The sequence below is a fragment of the Dermacentor albipictus genome, chromosome 3 (genome assembly GCF_038994185.2).
Source record: "Dermacentor albipictus isolate Rhodes 1998 colony chromosome 3, USDA_Dalb.pri_finalv2, whole genome shotgun sequence".
Lineage (NCBI taxonomy): Eukaryota > Metazoa > Arthropoda > Arachnida > Ixodida > Ixodidae > Dermacentor > Dermacentor albipictus.
This window is the reverse complement of record NC_091823.1, coordinates 61,998,353-62,016,688: the sequence shown is the minus strand read 5'-3', so window position 1 is coordinate 62,016,688 and position 18,336 is coordinate 61,998,353. Positions and strand designations below refer to the sequence as shown.

The following is an 18,336-nucleotide window of genomic DNA, read 5'->3' as shown; positions in this document are numbered from 1 at the left end:
AAATCGTGAATGTGCCGATGCACGCTGTTCCGTTCACACGGAATCAAATAAGCCTGAATCTCTGAGAGGGTCGTACGGTTGAAAGCAGTCACTGCTTGTACACGTTTCGCATGCGACGGCAGTGTAGCACATAGTCTGTCATCTTCCGACTCTGAGTCATCGTCCGGCAGTGCAGCAGAAACCTGACGAATGATCTCGCTGTTGTCGAGTTCTGCGCATGTCAGCACAGCAGTGTCAGCACCTGTGAAACTGTCAAATGAGACGGTGTCTGGAACCGCAACGCAACCACTGCGCAGGTCTCGACAGAACAATTTCAACATCAGTAGGGAGCACATCGGAAGGCAACAAATACTAGGCCTCCCAGCACCCGCTTGCCGGCATTCCCCAGTGCAGTCTGCGCGGGCACTGTCGGCGCCATTAGACACTTGATGTGATGTTTCTGTATGCCACGTTGGATCACCGCAACCTTGACACATCCCACAAAGCAAACACCACCACGCCGTCACACTGACACCAGTTGCACAAAAGAAAAATGTGGCCTATTCACAACATCATGCACGAAAAAAGAAATAAATCAGCTGCTGGACTGTCTTCACATGGCTTACTAGCTGAGACTGGAACTGCTGTGGCCGCGAACCAGGCAGAAATGATGATGATGAGCGGGGATTTGCAGTAGCACCACTTTGTGCGGTACCAATGAGGCTCCGTTCAAAACAAAAATGGCGTTCAGCAAGTCAAAGCGTGCACCGGTCAGAGTGGTGCATGGTGCTTTCGATCGAGTTGGCTCAAGGAGTGTCCGAAAAATCATACGAGAGGTTGCAAGGTGTCCGAACTTTCGGCAGTTGTTATACATTATGGTCTATGGGGAGAATGGCGGTGCCGCGAAGCAGAGCGAATAATCGAGCATGTCCGAATTTTCGGAGTCCGAAAAATCAGTCGGTGACTGCAGTCAGTAAAACAGATCACAATATTCATCACGTATACTGGTAAAGGCTGTAAATGCAAACACTAGGCTGTTTTGTGAGGCTGTGTAGATATCCAGCTTTTTCTCAGATTTCGTGTACCATAAAATTTTGTGATTAAGTGTACATATTCTTGGCATACAATGGTGAGCCTTCCTTTCTGCTTAGAAACATACAGCCAGCCCTCGTCACTGATTAACGAACACAAACCATACCCTTTGCTGCATTGTGCGTGGTTGCCGAGACAGAGTGCAACTAGCGGCAATGTGTACATCATCAGTTTCAGTGCATACAAAAGGCCACAGGAAGTTCTCTATCAAGTGGCTGCACGATTGGCACAACAAGTCACAGGGCATGTGACTGAGTGCTAGTATTGATGCAGCATAAACTTCAGTAGAAATGGTATAAATGCTGTGTAAGCATTGCAAGATGTAAGCGAGATTCTTGTGATAACATTTTGGTCTTGCAGTTGATGATGATGAAGTAGAGGTTTTAGTAGATGAAGTAGAGGTTTGAAGGAGAGGTTTTTAGACCAAAGGGAAGCACACATAGAGCAAGTATTTCGTGCTTTCATTGCATAAAATTCAGCTCTACATACAGGCATAATCAGAACATTTAGGGCTCTAAGATACATGCATAAACTAGTCATGAATGAATTTGCATGTTGTTATGCCATTACCACAAGCCAGGATTCCGAATCTACAAGATGCAGAATTTATCCTGCGAACGCCCTTTGGACAAACCCGGGGCTGCGCCGAAAGGCACAGCGCCCTAATTCTCCCTTGACAAGTCAAGATGCTGAGCCGTCAGGCAGCGGTGTCCTGCGGAGAAGCATCGGCGAGCAACATGTCCAAACATGCAATTAAGTGCTAGACAGCTCGGCGCCGTACCTCCTTTTGCCTGGAGGTCACCACGCACGGCAACTTTGAACCGGCTGGCCAGCGCGGTCGCCGGTTGGACCTCTTGGTCGACCGTCGAGTGCTGGCTTTGTATTGGGCCGTTTAAGTGACAATGGTTTCTCGGGGCATTATAAGCCCTCTCGGGGCATTATAAGCCCGAACGCCGCCGCCTGGGAAACCGGATCCGCCGACCCACCGGGAGCTGAGTGCTGCTCTCGAGTGGAGTGAGATGTGTCACGCAATGCAGTCTCGCCGGACGTTGCCGTGCGGGAACAGTCGCGTTTGCTGTGAGCTCTCGGCCCCCGTGCCGATCCGATCTTGTCCTGTATAATGACCTGTATATAATGTATAAAGTCCCTTTCGTTATTCTCACCGGCGCCTGACTCGGAGTCTTCGCTACCAACGCTCCGTCACAAAACGGGTGACGAGCGTTACGGGACCACCTCAAAGTCGTAATAGTGGTGGCAGCGGTGCAAAGTCGTAACAGTGGATGGCAGCTACGGGATTGACCAGCATCGGCTACCTCGGCGCGGTGAGTGCCTGAAGTTTACCTCAAACACCAGACTTTCTCTGACACAGGCTATAGTAGCTTAGGGAAGGATTTGGTGTTGCATTGTGTTAACCTTGTGTGTTTCAAGCCTAGTGAGAGTGTTTTGAAAACCAGGGGATGCTGAGGGGGTAAACAGGGCAGTGTGTGAAATACTTGCATATGTCTTACTAGCAGCTTTATAGTAGCATACGGCAGTTATATTCAAAAAGGGTAAACAGCAGGAGGACAGTGTGAATGATGGAGAAGTACAAGGTCAAGGAACTTCTCCAAATTTGTGAGGAGTTGGGCATTGAGTTGGGCTCAACCAAAAGAAAGAATGCGATCCTTGAGGTCATGAGGACTGTGGACGTAACGGCTGAGGAAGCTGAAGAGGCCTGGGTGGATATCAATGAACGTCGGGAAAGGGAGGAAAGGTGAGAAAAGGAACGTCGCAAGGAAGAAAAGAGGGAGAAGGAACGTTGCGAGGACGAAAGGAGAGAAAAGGAACGTCGCGAGGAAAGGAGAGAGAAGGAGTCGTGAGCATGAGCTTAAAATGAAAGAGTTGGAGACCCGAAATAGCGCGCCGGTGCCTAGTCTCACTTCTAACGTTCCAAGAATACGCGATCAACTTCCACTCTTTGTCGTCGGAGAGGATACGGCCAACTACCTCGTGAAATTTGAGCACGTGTGCAAACGGAATAGCATTGAGCGATCCCTCTGGGCACAGAATCTGTTAGCCTTGCTTCCTGGGGAGGCATCAGACGTAATAACTTGCTTATCGAAAGAGCCGTTTGAGAGCTACAGTGATGTGAAGGAAGCGCTACTGCGGAAGTACAAATTTTCGCCCGAAGCTTTCCGGCAGAGGTTCCGGTGTGCAAAAAAGGGCAGGGAGTCGTATGTTGACTTCGCGTTTCGTCTAAAAGCCGACCTGGTGGAATGGCTAAAGGGCGAAGAGGTTTACGACGACCGCGACAAAATCATCAAATGCATCGCGTTGGAGCAGTTCTACCGTTGCATTGATGAGGATGTCAGGCTCTGGCTGCAAGATAGGCTAAAGGAGGTTAAGGTAGAAAAGGCAGCAGAGTTAGCGGAAGAGTATTACACCTACAGGCAGTGCGCGTAGAAAAAGCAGATAGGAGAGATGGGTTTTCCGGGGAGCCCGACGAACGGAAGGAAATCACGCGTCGCGAGTTTCGGGAAGACAAGTCCCTTACCAAAGAAACTGTAAGGGAAGGACAAAATGCATCTCAGAATGATAGCGATGGTCCCAAACAGCGAAACGATACAACGCGTTCTTTTGAAAAACGAAAACCGTTAACCTGCTACAATTGCAAAAAGCAAGGGCACATCGCTGCGAACTGCCAAGAGAAAATTGCTTTTGCAACAATACAGGGAACGCACAAAAACATATGACTATTGGAGCCCTATGTGCAGGAAATTAAGGTAAACGGTAAGAAGTGCCGAGCACTTAGGGACTCTGCAGCAACTATGGATGTTGTCCACCCGTCTTTCGTCTCCTCGAGTGATTTTACGGGAGAGTGCGCTAGGATACGGCAAGTGGCCGAGGAGGAGAGTGCCTGTTTACCGATCGCAACGGTTATCATTGGAGGAGAGTTTGGGAAATTTAACACAGAAGCCGCTGTGTCTGCCGCCCTCCCGGAGCATTTTCCCTACCTCTTCTCAAGTAGCTCGGAGCAGCTGCTGAAGGATCAGGGCAAATCATTCTTTGCCGACATGGCGTACATGGCCCTCACGCGATCCAAAGCGCGCCCGCTGTCGAGGGAACTTGACTTTGTGTCGGTGAGCGAGCAGCGGTGCGGCACATGGACTGATCAAGGTAACTTGAGTGGCGAGCAATCACGGGAGAGGCAGAGCTCGGAGGCTGGCCTGGGTGAGCGTGTCCTGGAAGTGAGTGGGAGTGACACGTGCAGTGCTAGCCGCGATATGGACGCAACGCCGCAGTTGGGCGACGCGGGCTCCACACTTGCTCCGGTTTCCGCCAGCTGGCAGGAGCTGGCTGCAGTTGAAAGGGAAAGTGATTCGTGAGCAACAGGAAGACTATTCAATAGCCGATCTGAGGAAGAGCGTCAAACGGGGAGTGAAAAAAAAAGAGGGTTTCATTTTACAAGGAATCTGGCTTATTGTACCGCCGCTACACGGATAAGCAGGGTCGCAAATATTAGCAGCTTCTAATTCCGCGAAAATATCACCGGGAAAAATGAATGACCTCACTTGCTTCCTCAGTAGTACGTTTTCGGTCCAAGTGATTTCAGGGGGACCATTCTATTTGTCATTATTATTGCTGATTATTAATTGTTTGATATTTTGGTGTGTTGTTAATTTGAAAACTGGTTGTTTGAGCCTTGTGTACCAGATTGTACACCTGCCTCTTGTTGCAGCGGGAGCAAAAAGGGGGATAGCAATTTAGTTAGGTTGATTTGGATTATGGCCTTGTCTGGTGTTCGACGGGAGACAGAGGGCACTTGTTAGTGTTGGGTGTTGCCTTTTGCCGGTCGGTTTTGCAAGCTGAGAAGCAAGGGCTTAGGAACAACCCTAGTGGAGCTGGTCGAGGTGCCTTGGCGACAACGCGGTGAGCAGAGCTCCTGTCCTGGCGTGTGGGACCTGGGCACGTGAAGTTACCTGGTGTCCGGATACTGGACGTGAACTTGGACGAGCCTGACGAACGTGCGCGCCTGGCATCCGAGCCACGTGGAGGCAGCTCGTCTTCCCGGCGCCTTATCTGATGGCGGGGATGCTGTTGCGCCATTACCACAAGCCCAGATTCCGAATCTACAAGATGCAGAATTTATCCTGCGAACGCCCTTTGGACAAACCCGGGGCTGTGCCGAAAGGCACAGCGCCCTAATTCTCCCTTGACAAGTCAAGATGCTGAGCCGTCAGGCAGCGGTGTCCTGCGGAGAAGCATCGGCGAGCGACGTGTCCAAACGTGCAATTAAGTGCTAGACAGCCTGGTGCCGTACCTCCTTTTGCCTGGAGGTCACCGCGCGCGGCAACTTTGAACCGGGTGGCCAGCGCGGTCGCTGGTTGGACCTCTCGGAGGACCGTCGAGTGCTGGCTTTGAATTCGGCCGTTTGAGTGACAATGGTTTCTCGGGGCATTATAAGCCCCGACGCAGCCGCCTGGGAAACCGGATCCGCCGGCCCACCGGGAGCTGAGTGCCGCTCTCGAGTGGAGTGAGATGTGTCACGCATTGCAGTCTCGCCGGACGTCGCCGTGCGGGAACAGTCGCGTTTGCTGTGAGCTCTCGGCCCCCGTGCCGATCCGATCTTGTTCTGTATCATGACCTGTATGTAATGTATAAAGTCCCTTTCGTTATGCTCACCGACGCCTGACTCGGAGTCTTCGCTACCAACGCTGTGTCAAGAAACGGGTGACGAGCGCTACGGGACCACCTCAAAGTTGTAATAGTGGTGGCAGCGGTGCAAAGTCGTAACATGTTTGGTGGTTCATTGTCTAGTATACACGGAGCATGTGCAAGATAGACAAAACTATGGCCGTGAATGCTCTAGTGTGTATCAAGGTCATGTTTTTATGAACGCGTTAGAATTAGAAAGCACATTGGTTTCTTCATAAGATTATTCGTTTTTCTCTATTAGCAATGACATACAATGCGGAAAACCTCTTGCACAGAGCCATTTCTTAAAAGAGTACTGACACATTTTTAAAGCTGCGTAAACTATGCCTCATGCATTTTGCACACAAAAGTGTTACAGTTAACAAGTACAGAGGTTGGCAAATATATTTTAATTTAATACTAACGTTGGCCTTAAAATGTTGGACCTGGTGTCATCAACATGCCTGTCACATCATGACACCGCATAAACTTTGCCGATGTGTAGCAATAAGGCTGGGTATCATAACATTGTTTATACAACAAGCACGAGTGCTGCTTGTGTTTCTTCTGGTTGTGCTCCCATGTAGCAGCCACAGCTCTTGCAGGAATGCAGCGAGCCAGTTCATTGTGACGTCATGACATGTCCACTTCTCGGGTACCGAAACTGGTTTGAAAACACAAGTATTATGGTAAATTATTTAGGCCACTCTGATGTTTGTCATTACATTTTCTAAGGTTTAGCTGGATTCAGCTAGCTTGGGCTTTCATACACACACACACACAAAAATAAAAAAGAATATATAACACCATAAATGTCACGTCATTACTCATTTAACCCTTTGAGGGTCAATGACCTATAACGTCATTGACCCTCAAAGGGTTAAACCTATAACGTCATCGACCCTAAAAGGGTTAAACCTATAACCTGACCCTATAACGTTGCGTCATGTCTAACACAAACAAACATGGCTAGCGAATTTATAATCATTTGCTTGCTGTTCGGTCCATCGCAGCTTGTTAATAAACCTACGCGAATAACTCAACACTTATCAGATATCCTAGATCTCGTCTTAGCGTCGCACCCCGATAAGATGCCTCCTCTTACGTACGTCAGTGGTCTTAGCAATCACACCATCATTCATGCCACGTTTCTTTGCAACATACTCAAAAGTAAAATATCAAAGAAAGTACTAACACTATATGATAAAGCCGATTATTCAAGCATTAATCGTGAACTTTCTATCTTTCATGAGCAACTTGCCCTTACATATCAGCAGCGGTCGACTGAGAGTAACTGGGCACATTTCAAAACAGAAATGCTGCGTTTAATAGGTCTTTACATTCCAACTATCATGATAAATCAAAGAGCGCGTTCCCCCTGGTTCAACACTACTTTAAAGCGCTTAAACAATAAGAAAAAAAAACGATTATTTTGTGTAGCCAAGTGCTCAGGTTCTTTTTCTGCCTGGGAAAAATATAAAAAGCTACTAAAGGATATAACTCATTAAAAGCACACACAAAACGTAATTTCTTTTCTACTACCGTCCCAAACATGTTGCACTCTAACCCGCGGCGTTTTTGGAAAACGATAAAACCCGAAACTAATAGCTCTATTTCTCTATGTGATAATTCTGGCTCACCCATTCCTGACTCAAATGTTCCTGATGCCTTGAACCTTGCATATTGTTCAATGTTTACAAAAGAACCTGCCAATGAACTACCAGATTTACCATTTTTCGATTTTACACCAATGGAAGGTATTAATTTTAGGCCGGAAGGCATCGTTAAGGTAATAGATGGCCTGAAGTGCTCACATCCTGTGGGACCGACGGCATTAATGCCAAAGTGTTAAAAAATACAAAGTATGTCTGTAGTTCGATCCTCTGTATCATCTTTCAGCAATCACTTGACACAGGCATAGTTCCAAGAGACTGGAAAACAGGGAAGGTCATTCCAGTCTTCAAGAAAGGTGATCGGTCTTCCCCAGGTAACTACCGCCCCATTTCACTCACCAGCGTATGCTCCAAAATCATGGAACATGTCATTTACTCTCATGTTGCTATCTTCCTAACTTCAGTAAAGTTCTTTCACCCTAATCAACATGGCTTCAGGAAAGATCACTCATGCGAAACGCAGTTAGCTTTATTTATTCATGATATTCATTTAAACCTCGACTCTAACATTCCAATCGACGCCCTGTTTTTAGATTTCGAAAAGGCTTTCGATAAGGTTCCACACTCTCGCCTTTTACTAAAATTATCATGCCTAAACATCCACCCGCTTGTTCTTAACTGGATCCAGTGTTTCTTAACTAACCGAAAACAGTTTGTATATGCTAACAACCTCACATTTCCCGTTTCCTCCGTTCTATCTGGTGTACTTCAGGGCACTGTTCTTGGGCCACTCCTATTTTTAATTTACATTAATGACCTGCCATTCACTGTAACCTCTGCAATACGTCTTTTCGCTGATGATTGTGTCCTATACCGCCCCATCAATACCGTCGCAGACGTCTCTACTCTTCAGGAGGACCTCTTTAATATTCAAGACTGGTGTGCTACATGGCTCATGTCCCTAAGCATTAGTAAGACTGTGCATATTTCATTCCATCGTCGACCTAACTACATTCCCCCTGCCTACAAGATTAACAACTGCACTATATCTACTACTGACTCCTTCAAGTACTTAGGAATTCACCTATCCAAAGATTTTCCTTGGACAAATCACGTAAGCCACATAATTAATTCAGCTAACAAAATTCTTGGTTATCTTCGCTGTAATCTCTTCATGGCACAACCACCCATGAAATCAGTTGCCTATAAAACGCTTGTGCGACCAAAACTTGAATATGCATGTGCTATCTTTGACCCTTACCAAACTAATCTCAGTAAAGCCCTTGAAAGCGTTCAAAACCGTGCTGCTAGATTTATTCTTTCAGATTACTCATATCACAATAGCGTTTCATCACTAAAATCTAAACTAGACCTATCGCCTCTTGTCTCTCGTCGTCGCATCTCTCGCCTATGCCTCTATCACAGGCTTTTTTATTCCATACCTCGTGACAGCCAGCTGGTCCAGCTGGCCCATCGTGTTCGTCGAACAGGCCATCCGAACTCTGTAATCCCACCACAAGCCCGCACCACTACGTTCCTGCAGTCATTCTTCGTCCGAACTGCCCGAGACTGGAACGGCCTTCCCAGACAAACTGCACTCATCTGCGATACAGCACGCTTTAGATCTGCCATTGAGTGTTCCGACTCATCTTTCTAATTTCCACATCATCAATCCCGCCTTTACATGCCCACCCCTCATGTAATGTCCTATTTTGGACCCTTGAGGTATTAATAAATAAATAAATAAATAAATAAATAAATAAATAAATAAATAAATAAATAAATATGCGGCGCCGCGAACAAGTCCAAAAATGGTTGATGCCATATATTTATGGCGCCGTCTGTACATTTAGAAAGCGCGCCAATTTCCTAACTTTTTCTTTTCCGTCATGTGCTGCCACAATGTGGGGATACAGGGAATTTTTTTCATGCGCCTCCCTCTCTCGGTTTTTGTTGCATGGTTTGTTTTAGAGCTAGCTAGCTCCCACACGTCTATATACTACCGCTTGCGCATTGGCATGCATGTGGGCGGGTGGTGGTTTGGGTTTTGTAACGCGGGCGGTTTTGGCTTCTTGTACTTGCAAAACTGATGGCTATCTCATTACTAATCGCTCAAAGGGCGACCGCTTGTTTCTCGCTCATTTAGTGCTCACAAGGTTGCGCATAGGAAGGATGCCACTGTGTGTGCGTTTCCATTGCTTTTATTTTTTTTTTTTTACACTCGCAGAAACTAATTGCCTCTGGTTGGCGATAAGATGAAGATGCACTGTGCTTTTTTGACGGGCATACAACCACATAGTTTTATTGAGTGCGCACACCTACGCAGTTCGATTACGCTATGGATGTACATATTAGTGTAAGAACAGGAACATACGAGGCTTGCGAAATATTCTCGTGTGCGCATTTTCATGGCTTTGAACTATGTGTATAAAAATGTATGAAATTTGTAATCCTTATAAGTTTATTTCCTTTTTGATTGTTGTTATTCATGAATGAAGTGCACATATATACCAACGCAAAATGTTTTTCTCACTTTATGGTCACCCCAGAAAAAGTACGGTAAATTTTTTTCTAAATAAGTCCCTAAGAATTCGAATCTGTAATAAAAGAAATCGACCCTGGGCGGTCGCATATGGTGAAAAAAAATCAACCCTCAAAGGGATAATGCTTCTGCTTTGGAGGTAAACTCACAAGGAAATGTAACAACCATACAGCCAGGCACTCTCTGCTACCACTTGCCACGAAGCCTTAGTCAAAGTAACATAGAGACACAACAAATGCAAAAAAGGGTACTTTTTTAAAATTTCTGGTTCTAACCTGCTCATTGAGTGAGATGATGGTCTCCTCATTGATGTCATTGCTGGCCACAATGGCGAGGCTCCTGAACCACTCCTGGTTGTACTTGTCGGCGAGCTCACTAAAGAAGTGGTAGGCGCACGAGGAGAGATAGGCCAGGTCACCGCTGTCAATGCGTATGCCCAGTGCACGGTAGCCAAGGTCATTCAGTGCCATGGCTACAGCAGAGAAATTCAGCAGTCCACTCCTGCGTCGTGGTTGTCAGAGAAATGTTTGTATTGTCACATCGTAGTGACGGGAGAAAACCAAACAATTCCAAAAGTGCAAGTTGTGTTCATAAAGAAAAGCAACGCTCATATCACAATTATAACAGTCAGCACAGTGGTCTATCGTTGAATCTGACCTGGCAGATTAAGTCCATCAGTATTTTATTAGGGGTGTGCAAACACGAAACTTTATGCACGAATCAAATAGTGACTGCTATTTGATTCATATTCGATTTGAGAATTCGCTATTTGAAGCTGTTGAATACCGTATTTACTTGCATAATGAACGCACTTGTGTAATGAACACGCCCCCAAATTAGTCACGAAAGATCTTAGTTTTTCCTCGCGCAATGAACGCACCCCCAACTTTGCTACTGTGCAGTCCCACGATCGAACAGCTGTGCTGTAGTTTTTCAAAGAGACTACAGTCTGACTCTTGCACATGTGTTTAAAATAAGTGCACTTAATGCTTCACGCATCCTTTCCGCCAGTGCCGGTGCAAAGGCACCTTGCCAATTCAAGAGAGAAAAAAAAACGCATCTGGCTCTCTGCCACATATGCAGTTAATGTACTTTACGCCGACGTAATAGAAGAGCATGCGCATGAGATGTGTGGCCGAGCAGGGTGCACGGGAGAGTTAGGGCGGCCGGCACTTCATCGGCATAGTGGTCACAGTCAGGCGTAGTGTTGAATTCGCATGTTTGTGGCTCGCTTTTCTGCCTGCCTTGGCTTTCGATGTGTGTGATGGGCCTTAAGTCAAGTTACATGCTTGCTATGTGATAGAGTTTATCTGCTCACAAAACAGAAATGCTGATCGGACACTGATAAACTGACATGCTGATGAGCAGGATGGTCACATAAAGAGACACACACAGTGTGCTAGTCAAAAAATTTGGAGGATGCTTAGGCTTCGCCTTTAATGGTGAAATGCAAGAGCATTCAAAGATCCCCAACTGCTTCTCATGCTTCTCGGCAACAGCAGCATATGTAACCATAATGTTTACTGGGAAACACTGGCGGTGAATGCTATGCATGAAGACGGGCTTTCTGGTAGAAATGCGTCTCTTGTGTGGGCCGTGAGGCGGCGGAGCTGAGTGCCACCTGGAGGTGTTGCAAGGAACCAGGCACATTGCTCCGTGGCCTCCAAGATATTCGCGCACCGGCACATGCAAATAGCGGACACTGTGGCCAGTCTACGAATGGTAGAAACGCTGGTGAAGGGGTTTGAGTTTTCACGTAACTGAATTATGTTTTCGCATCTATATTCAAATTACAATCCAATGCTATAATGTCTGTAGGTTGTGTGTAAATCGTACTATGCAATTTTTCTACGTATTTTAGCTTGAGAAATTAAATTATTTCAGTAACTTCCTTGCACAACATGGAGAGCCTGGGTATGCATGGTTCGAAAATCTTTTTGCCGAAACGACATCTGATGCTGGATGCCAGATGCTGACGCTGGATTTTCTGCGATATGGGGCCCTTAATGCTATCGCATTAAATGGTACGAACTTCTACATGACGCTTGTGATAACAGCAGATGTCCGGAAGCGGCTGTAAGGACAAGCTGTGGCGTGATGAGAGAACGCTGTTTGAAGCACGCGTTCAGTTTCGCCGCATGCGATTGTCTTAAGCTCCGTTGACTTCACGCAACTCACACTGTTTCTTTATTATATGGTGGAACCATGATGCGGATGAAGTGGCCAGCGACCTGAACAGCAGGTCTGATGGTTTCAATGTGAAGTGAATTTACGGTTTGCAAATGATATACATGTATATTTACTGCAAAGATAAGTTACCTTATGCACGTTCCAAATCATTACCGTCTTACTTTTCCATTTTCGCTGTTTCGAAAATGTCTCCATGAAATTTACCCCACATAATCAACACCCCCACCCCCAGCTTTACTTTGATATAATAAGAAAAAAAGTGCGTTCATTACGCGGGTATATACAATATTTGTTTCTTTCGAACAGAGAAGGAATACAAGCACTTATTAACAGTTATTGGGGTATCAAGAGAGACAGAACGATAAATGTGAGGACTGTTTCGAATGATTCTGCAACAGGATAGCTGCGGTTGTTGCAAGGGGCAGATAACTTTGGCTCAATATTTTCGACTCAATAAGAATGGCTCACTTTTAGGCAGCCTATATACGAATGTGTTCCAATTTATAATCAGCCTGTCTCACCATGTTAGCATCTCTTTCAAACAAGTGTGATGCTGTCCTAATACACCTCTCCTTCTGTGAACACAACAATGTACACGCATCTGGTAACATGCAGTACCCTTGTTTCATTACATTTATTGTCATGGTGAGCCCATTAGTTGAAAGCAGCTGTTTATCATTTACAAGCTCCTCAGTTGTCTGAATGTTTAATGGTTATGGTATTACATGTTCATTTCAGTATATATATATATATATATATATATATATATATATATATATATATATATATATATATATATATATATATATATATATATATATATATATATGTATATAGCCCTTATTTTTTTTGCTAAACAGACTCGCAGCAAACCTCTTAAATTGTGTTTCTTCAGAAATGAAAAAAGTATTCTATATTTGATTCAATATTCGCAGGTTGCCTTTCTCTAATATTCGTATTTGAACACCACTGCTATTTATACAAGCACCACTGTACGTTAGAGTAAAAACTATTGCTTATGTGTGTTTGAGAATGCACATTGTTCATGTACACTCAATCTGATCAGAAGTGTATCTTTTGCTACAGAACTGCTGGCAATGTGCATAAAAATGTTTAAACAGTAGGTGTGTCTTACGTTGAACAATAACTTGATAGCAGTGACAATCCAGAGAAAATGGAGACGAGCATTAAAAACAATAATGCATACCATTATAGTGCTACATGGTTTGGCCATGGATATTTACTATGCTCACCTACTGGGTGCAGCAGCAAAGACATTAAAGTGATGTCTTAAGAATAGCACTGTAAAGACAAAGAGGCAGTACATTTTTGCACCAGCAAATGTCGAATTGTACAATAACAGACATTACCTTTATAGACAGAACTGACACCATGACAATGACGTGAAGAAAATCATACGGGCATGCCTTATTTTCAGAAGCAGCGACACTTGTGTAAGCTAAGCTCTGGCATCTCTCCATCACACTGAAACTGAAATCTCATTCATTGATGGCTCAAGCTGAACCTTTCTTTAACTGGCTGCTTATTTGCATTTTTAAATCTTGGCATGTGGTGTTGAGGATATTCTGTGCTCTTTTTTGTATTCCACACATTATACTTCCGATAAAAAATTTATGTGTGTGGTGGTGCCCTTCGACACAGGAAGATGGAGTCTCTTGAGCAGCAGCAGCAATAAAGCAGACTGGCTTTTACCCTGACCAGGGTTTGTGCCCCATGAGCCTAATCTATACAGTGGCGACTTGGAATGGCTGAACACAATATTTCCAACGAAGAAACTGCGTTTGACGCATCATCTCCACCAGCTTTTCAAGCAACCATTGTTCGCCTTCCTCCTTTCTGGGCACAACATCACAAAGTCTATTTCATAAACGCTGAAGGACTGCCTACACTGTATCACATCTCAATATGTTTGCTTCGCCCACATCTAGTCCTCCCTTCCTAGTGACATCACACTGTAAGTGTACAATGTCCTCTCCAATCCACTTGCAGCAAACAAGTATGACACTCTCAAGGCACTTGTCCTTTAGCATACCACACTGTCCGAACATAAGCATCTGCAACAGCTTATTTCCGAGGAGGAACACTGTGACCGCCGTCCTACACAACATCTCCGTTACAAGCATGTCCTGTTAGGGGATCAAGCAGCAACTTATAACTAGCAGTTCCTGAAGGAGCTTTTCCTCCAGCATCTACCAGCGTTCATACAGATGATCTTGGCCATGGGGTAAGACTTCTGTAAACCCTGTCGGCTTTGGGTGTCCCCACCACCAAGATTATAGAAGCTGAATGCTCTCCCATCACACCAGCTATAACACAAGCGCACAATCCTGCGGTTTCGCCACACGATCCATCTAGGTAAGTCTGGCAACTCAACTAACGAGATCAGGGCACTGCACCAAGACAACGCAACCTCGGGGAACTTCTTGCTTCCATGCTTCCACAAACCCATCCAAATGGTGACCACGGCTCGTGCTCTGAATCCTCCAGGCGATCCTACACTAGTTACACCAGCTGCTGCACTCAATCTTCTCGAACTGATCACTCAACCCGCAACGTGGCACTTGCTTTTGCTGGTACCATCAGCATTTCAGTGCTGCCTGAATGCACTGCACATGCCTGTGTGCCTGGCCAGAAAATGCCAACAAGAACCACTAATGGCGATGAGCAGTTCTCTGAACATTCTAAGTCATCGACACCACCAGCGGGGTGAAGTTTCTTGTCGATACTGGCACCGAGGTCAGTGTCCTGCCCGCAAATTCTGTTGACTGCATCCTCTCCTCCATCTGTCATCTTGAAGCGATGAATGCTACGATTATTCCTGTGCACCGACACCGATTGCTGCTTGTAAGCCTACGCCTGCACCAATCGCTCCGTTGGATTTTGTGCTGAGTGCACCCTTTCCTCCATCTGCCATCTTCAACCGGCGAATGCTACGAGCATTCCCATGTACTGACGCCAATTGTTCCATTGGATTTTCCTCGTCATTAATGTAAGCCATACTATACAGGGAGTAGATTTCCTTCCCCACTTCTCTCTTCTGGTTGATATGGCCCAAAAGAAAATGCTCGACCTTAGCGTAGGTCTCTCAGTCACGGGTGCTTCTTGCCTCTACCTGTTTGCATTTACACTGTGTGCCAGTTCCAACACCACACGGGGATTTGCTTTACGTATATCTGGGAGTTTCCCTCCATCCCCGCTGCACTAGACTGGACTAAGTCTGTGAAGCATGAAGTCGTCCATGATATCATCACCAATGACCAGCTGACCCACCGCCATCTCACACCTGAAAAGGTCCGTACTTCACGTCAGGAGTTCAAGCATACGGTTGAGATTGGAACCGAGGGCCTGTCATCAAGCAGCTGGTCAGCATCCTTGCACATGATTCCAAAAAAAGCAAGTAGGGACTGACAGCCCTATGGGGATTACCGCACTATAAACTTGGCACTTGTTCCAGACCACTACCCCTTACCCAACATCCAAGACTTCATGATGGACTTGTGTGGATGCAAAATATTCTGTAAGCTTGAGCTTGAGAAGGCATGCAACCAAATTCTCGTTGCTCCAGAAGACGTCCCCGAGACCGCCATTGTCACACCATTTGGGCTGTTCGAATTTACCGGCATGCCCTTCGGCGTTAGAAATGCCGCGCAAAGTTTTCAACGTTTGTAGAGAGTGAGCCATTCCTCCGTGCCCTTGCCAGATTTTCCAGAGAGGGAATGCGGCCCTATCCAGAAACCGGGTGCACTCGCAGGGGCTGCCAGAGATAGCTGTCCCTCCCCATTGTGCGACATCGGGCTCCCCAATAGGAGACAGGCAAGTGAGGGAAGGGCTTCGATGTTGGAGTGACAGTGGCTGCTCCATCTTCCTTTGTCACGTACCCCACATCTCCACTACAAGCTGCTATAGGTGAATGGGGTTTATCTACAGGCATCAATGATGGCACCGAGACTGCCACTAGCTTTAGGTTTTGAAAAGTAGCTGTAGTCTTCGAAAGGAGCTCTTCTCCTTTCCCGGACCATGCTGTAGCAATATATGTACAAATGGATGTTAGGCATGAGCATGAGCACTGAGCCTGAAAAAAAATTTTTTTTCTGGCAAGCAGGATGTACATATAGTTGGACCTTCCATGACTCCCAGAAAAAAGCTCATTAAACCATTTAAGGGGTCATGACCTGCAGTTTGAGAAACATTTCTTTAAAGAATGCGTGCTTTCTAATGAATATGACTGATGCGAAGAATGTTTTCCAAAACTCACAGTCAGACATGTTTTCTAAGCGCAGGACTCACCGAAGGACATCGTAGGTGTCAACCAATGCGAGAAAATTTTGGGGAAAGGAAACTGCATACGAGATGAACGCAGCCAACTCCCCACTGCTTGCCTCATCTTCTATGGTCTTGAAAAGGCCAGTCAGTTCTTTCCGCCATTTGCAGCACAACTCCATGAAGTCTACTTCATCTCCTCCAGTTGCCTTCAGTGTCTACCATGCAAGAAAATAAAGACAACAAAATACGAACTTAACAAGGAAAGAACTTTGCAACTTACTCCCAATCCCAAACTGCACTAATTGTAGCATTTTGCATCACTACCGCCAAGTGCAAACACAACACAACTATGTCACAGGACCTTTTGTATTATTTTTCAAAAAAGTCACAATTATGCCCACAAGGAGAAGCATTGATTGCGATAGCAAATTAGTGGACAGATATATGAACTAAGGATAGTAGTTTTATCGGCTGTATAAGCTTGTAAACACAGGCATACTAGCTAAATTAACTAGCATGGTATCACACGTGCATAAGCCAACATGAACACACCTCACTTGACTTTGGAAACTCACTGTCAAAATGCTGTAATGAGGAAACGTGGCAACAGCAGCGAGCGAATTGACCTTCATGCTGCCTACTCGCATCTATGCAAGCTACGCTGCAAAAACAACGCAGCACAGATTCTGTACCTGTCGCAGATGGCTTTCAAAATAAAGCGGCCTAGCTGCGCGCGCGGCCGTCCAGGCCACCTGGAGTAGAATGCGTCCCCAAACTACCCTCTCCCCGGATTCATGTGCGCGACGGACGACGGCGCTGTTCCTACCCATTGTCCTCCCTCATGTGCCCAAGATAGAGCCGTGATCGTGGGCTCACCCTTGCAAGCTTTCATTCGCACATACAGCATGCAGTGCGCGGCGATGATATTATCACACTTGGACTTTATATGGAACTTCACGGCGATGCCGACACCAGAAATGCGCCTAGAGTGTCTGGGCATTGCGTGGCTCATTATTGTTGCGATAGCAAAAATAATGAACCACACAATGTTACTCGTTTATAACACATAGTTGCATTTAAGACATCTGTTCCCTTTTCGATAGTTTACAGCATCTTTTGCACATATGCACCCAACTATACTGAATATACACTGAAACTGTATAAAATGCTTCATGCAACATGAATCAAACATTTAAAAGAAGTCCATTTTGGGGAATAAGACCAGCAGCATATTGTTTGTAGCTGTCTTGATCAATTAGGATTAATGTTTGAAGTGATTTGGTAGCTAAGTAACCAGCTTGGCTTTTGCAACTGTTTTACCTCAACACCAGTAAAGAGCTGGAAACTGGTTTTGCTGTGTCTAAACGTCTCTTGGGTTATGCTAACAATGGTGACCATCATCTTCACAGTTCAGTTGTCCTCACTTACATGTCGTCATCACACCACCTTGTTATTAGCTTCAGTGTCATCATATGACAAAAAATAAAAATTAAAAAAAAATTAAGCTTCACCGTCACAAGGGATCACGATTCTGTCTCTTTGGCAATGCACAATTTGGAGGCGGACATGCTAATCAGAGATGTCACACAGCTTTGACGTTTGGCAATTTGTGCATCTGTGCATGTAATTCAGAGACCATAGCAAGAGACACTGTAGTGAACAAGGCAACATTGTATACTTTGCGAAGACATTCTTAAGATGGCGGTGTTGAGATGGTGGTGAGAGCCTGCTGCTGTTCCAGAAAACATAATGTGCTCAAAGCAGGAGGGATTGCTGAAGTCTGTTCTTTATGGCTCCTTGCTGCCACTTGTTGCTGCATTAAAGAGGCCCTGAAACACCCCTCAGGTTTTGTGAAATAACATACTCTGCGGGTAGCATACGCTGCTGTGAAGATCTCTGCCAAGTTATGCTGTCGTACGCAGCACATAGAACTTGCAAGCGGATCGCAAAGTTATCTTTCTC

The 18,336-nt window shown here is 45.6% G+C and overlaps 1 protein-coding gene across 4 annotated transcripts in view; it reads right to left on the bottom strand.

Annotated features, from left to right (window-relative positions):
- Naprt (nicotinate phosphoribosyltransferase) overlaps positions 1-18,336 on the bottom strand; it is a 61,525-nt gene that overhangs the window by 34,642 nt on the left and 8,547 nt on the right. For 2 of the 4 annotated variants that reach the window (XM_065427921.1, XM_065427922.1), the window contains exons 6-8: positions 16,399-16,589; positions 10,176-10,401; positions 5,372-5,695 (exon numbers count right to left, since the gene is read on the bottom strand). In XM_065427921.1, coding sequence (XP_065283993.1) covers positions 5,372-5,695; positions 10,176-10,401; positions 16,399-16,589 — 741 coding nt within the window. The remainder of the gene's footprint in view (positions 1-5,371; positions 5,696-10,175; positions 10,402-16,398; positions 16,590-18,336) is intronic. The other 2 variants (XM_065427924.1, XM_065427925.1) reach the window with 1 other exon arrangement.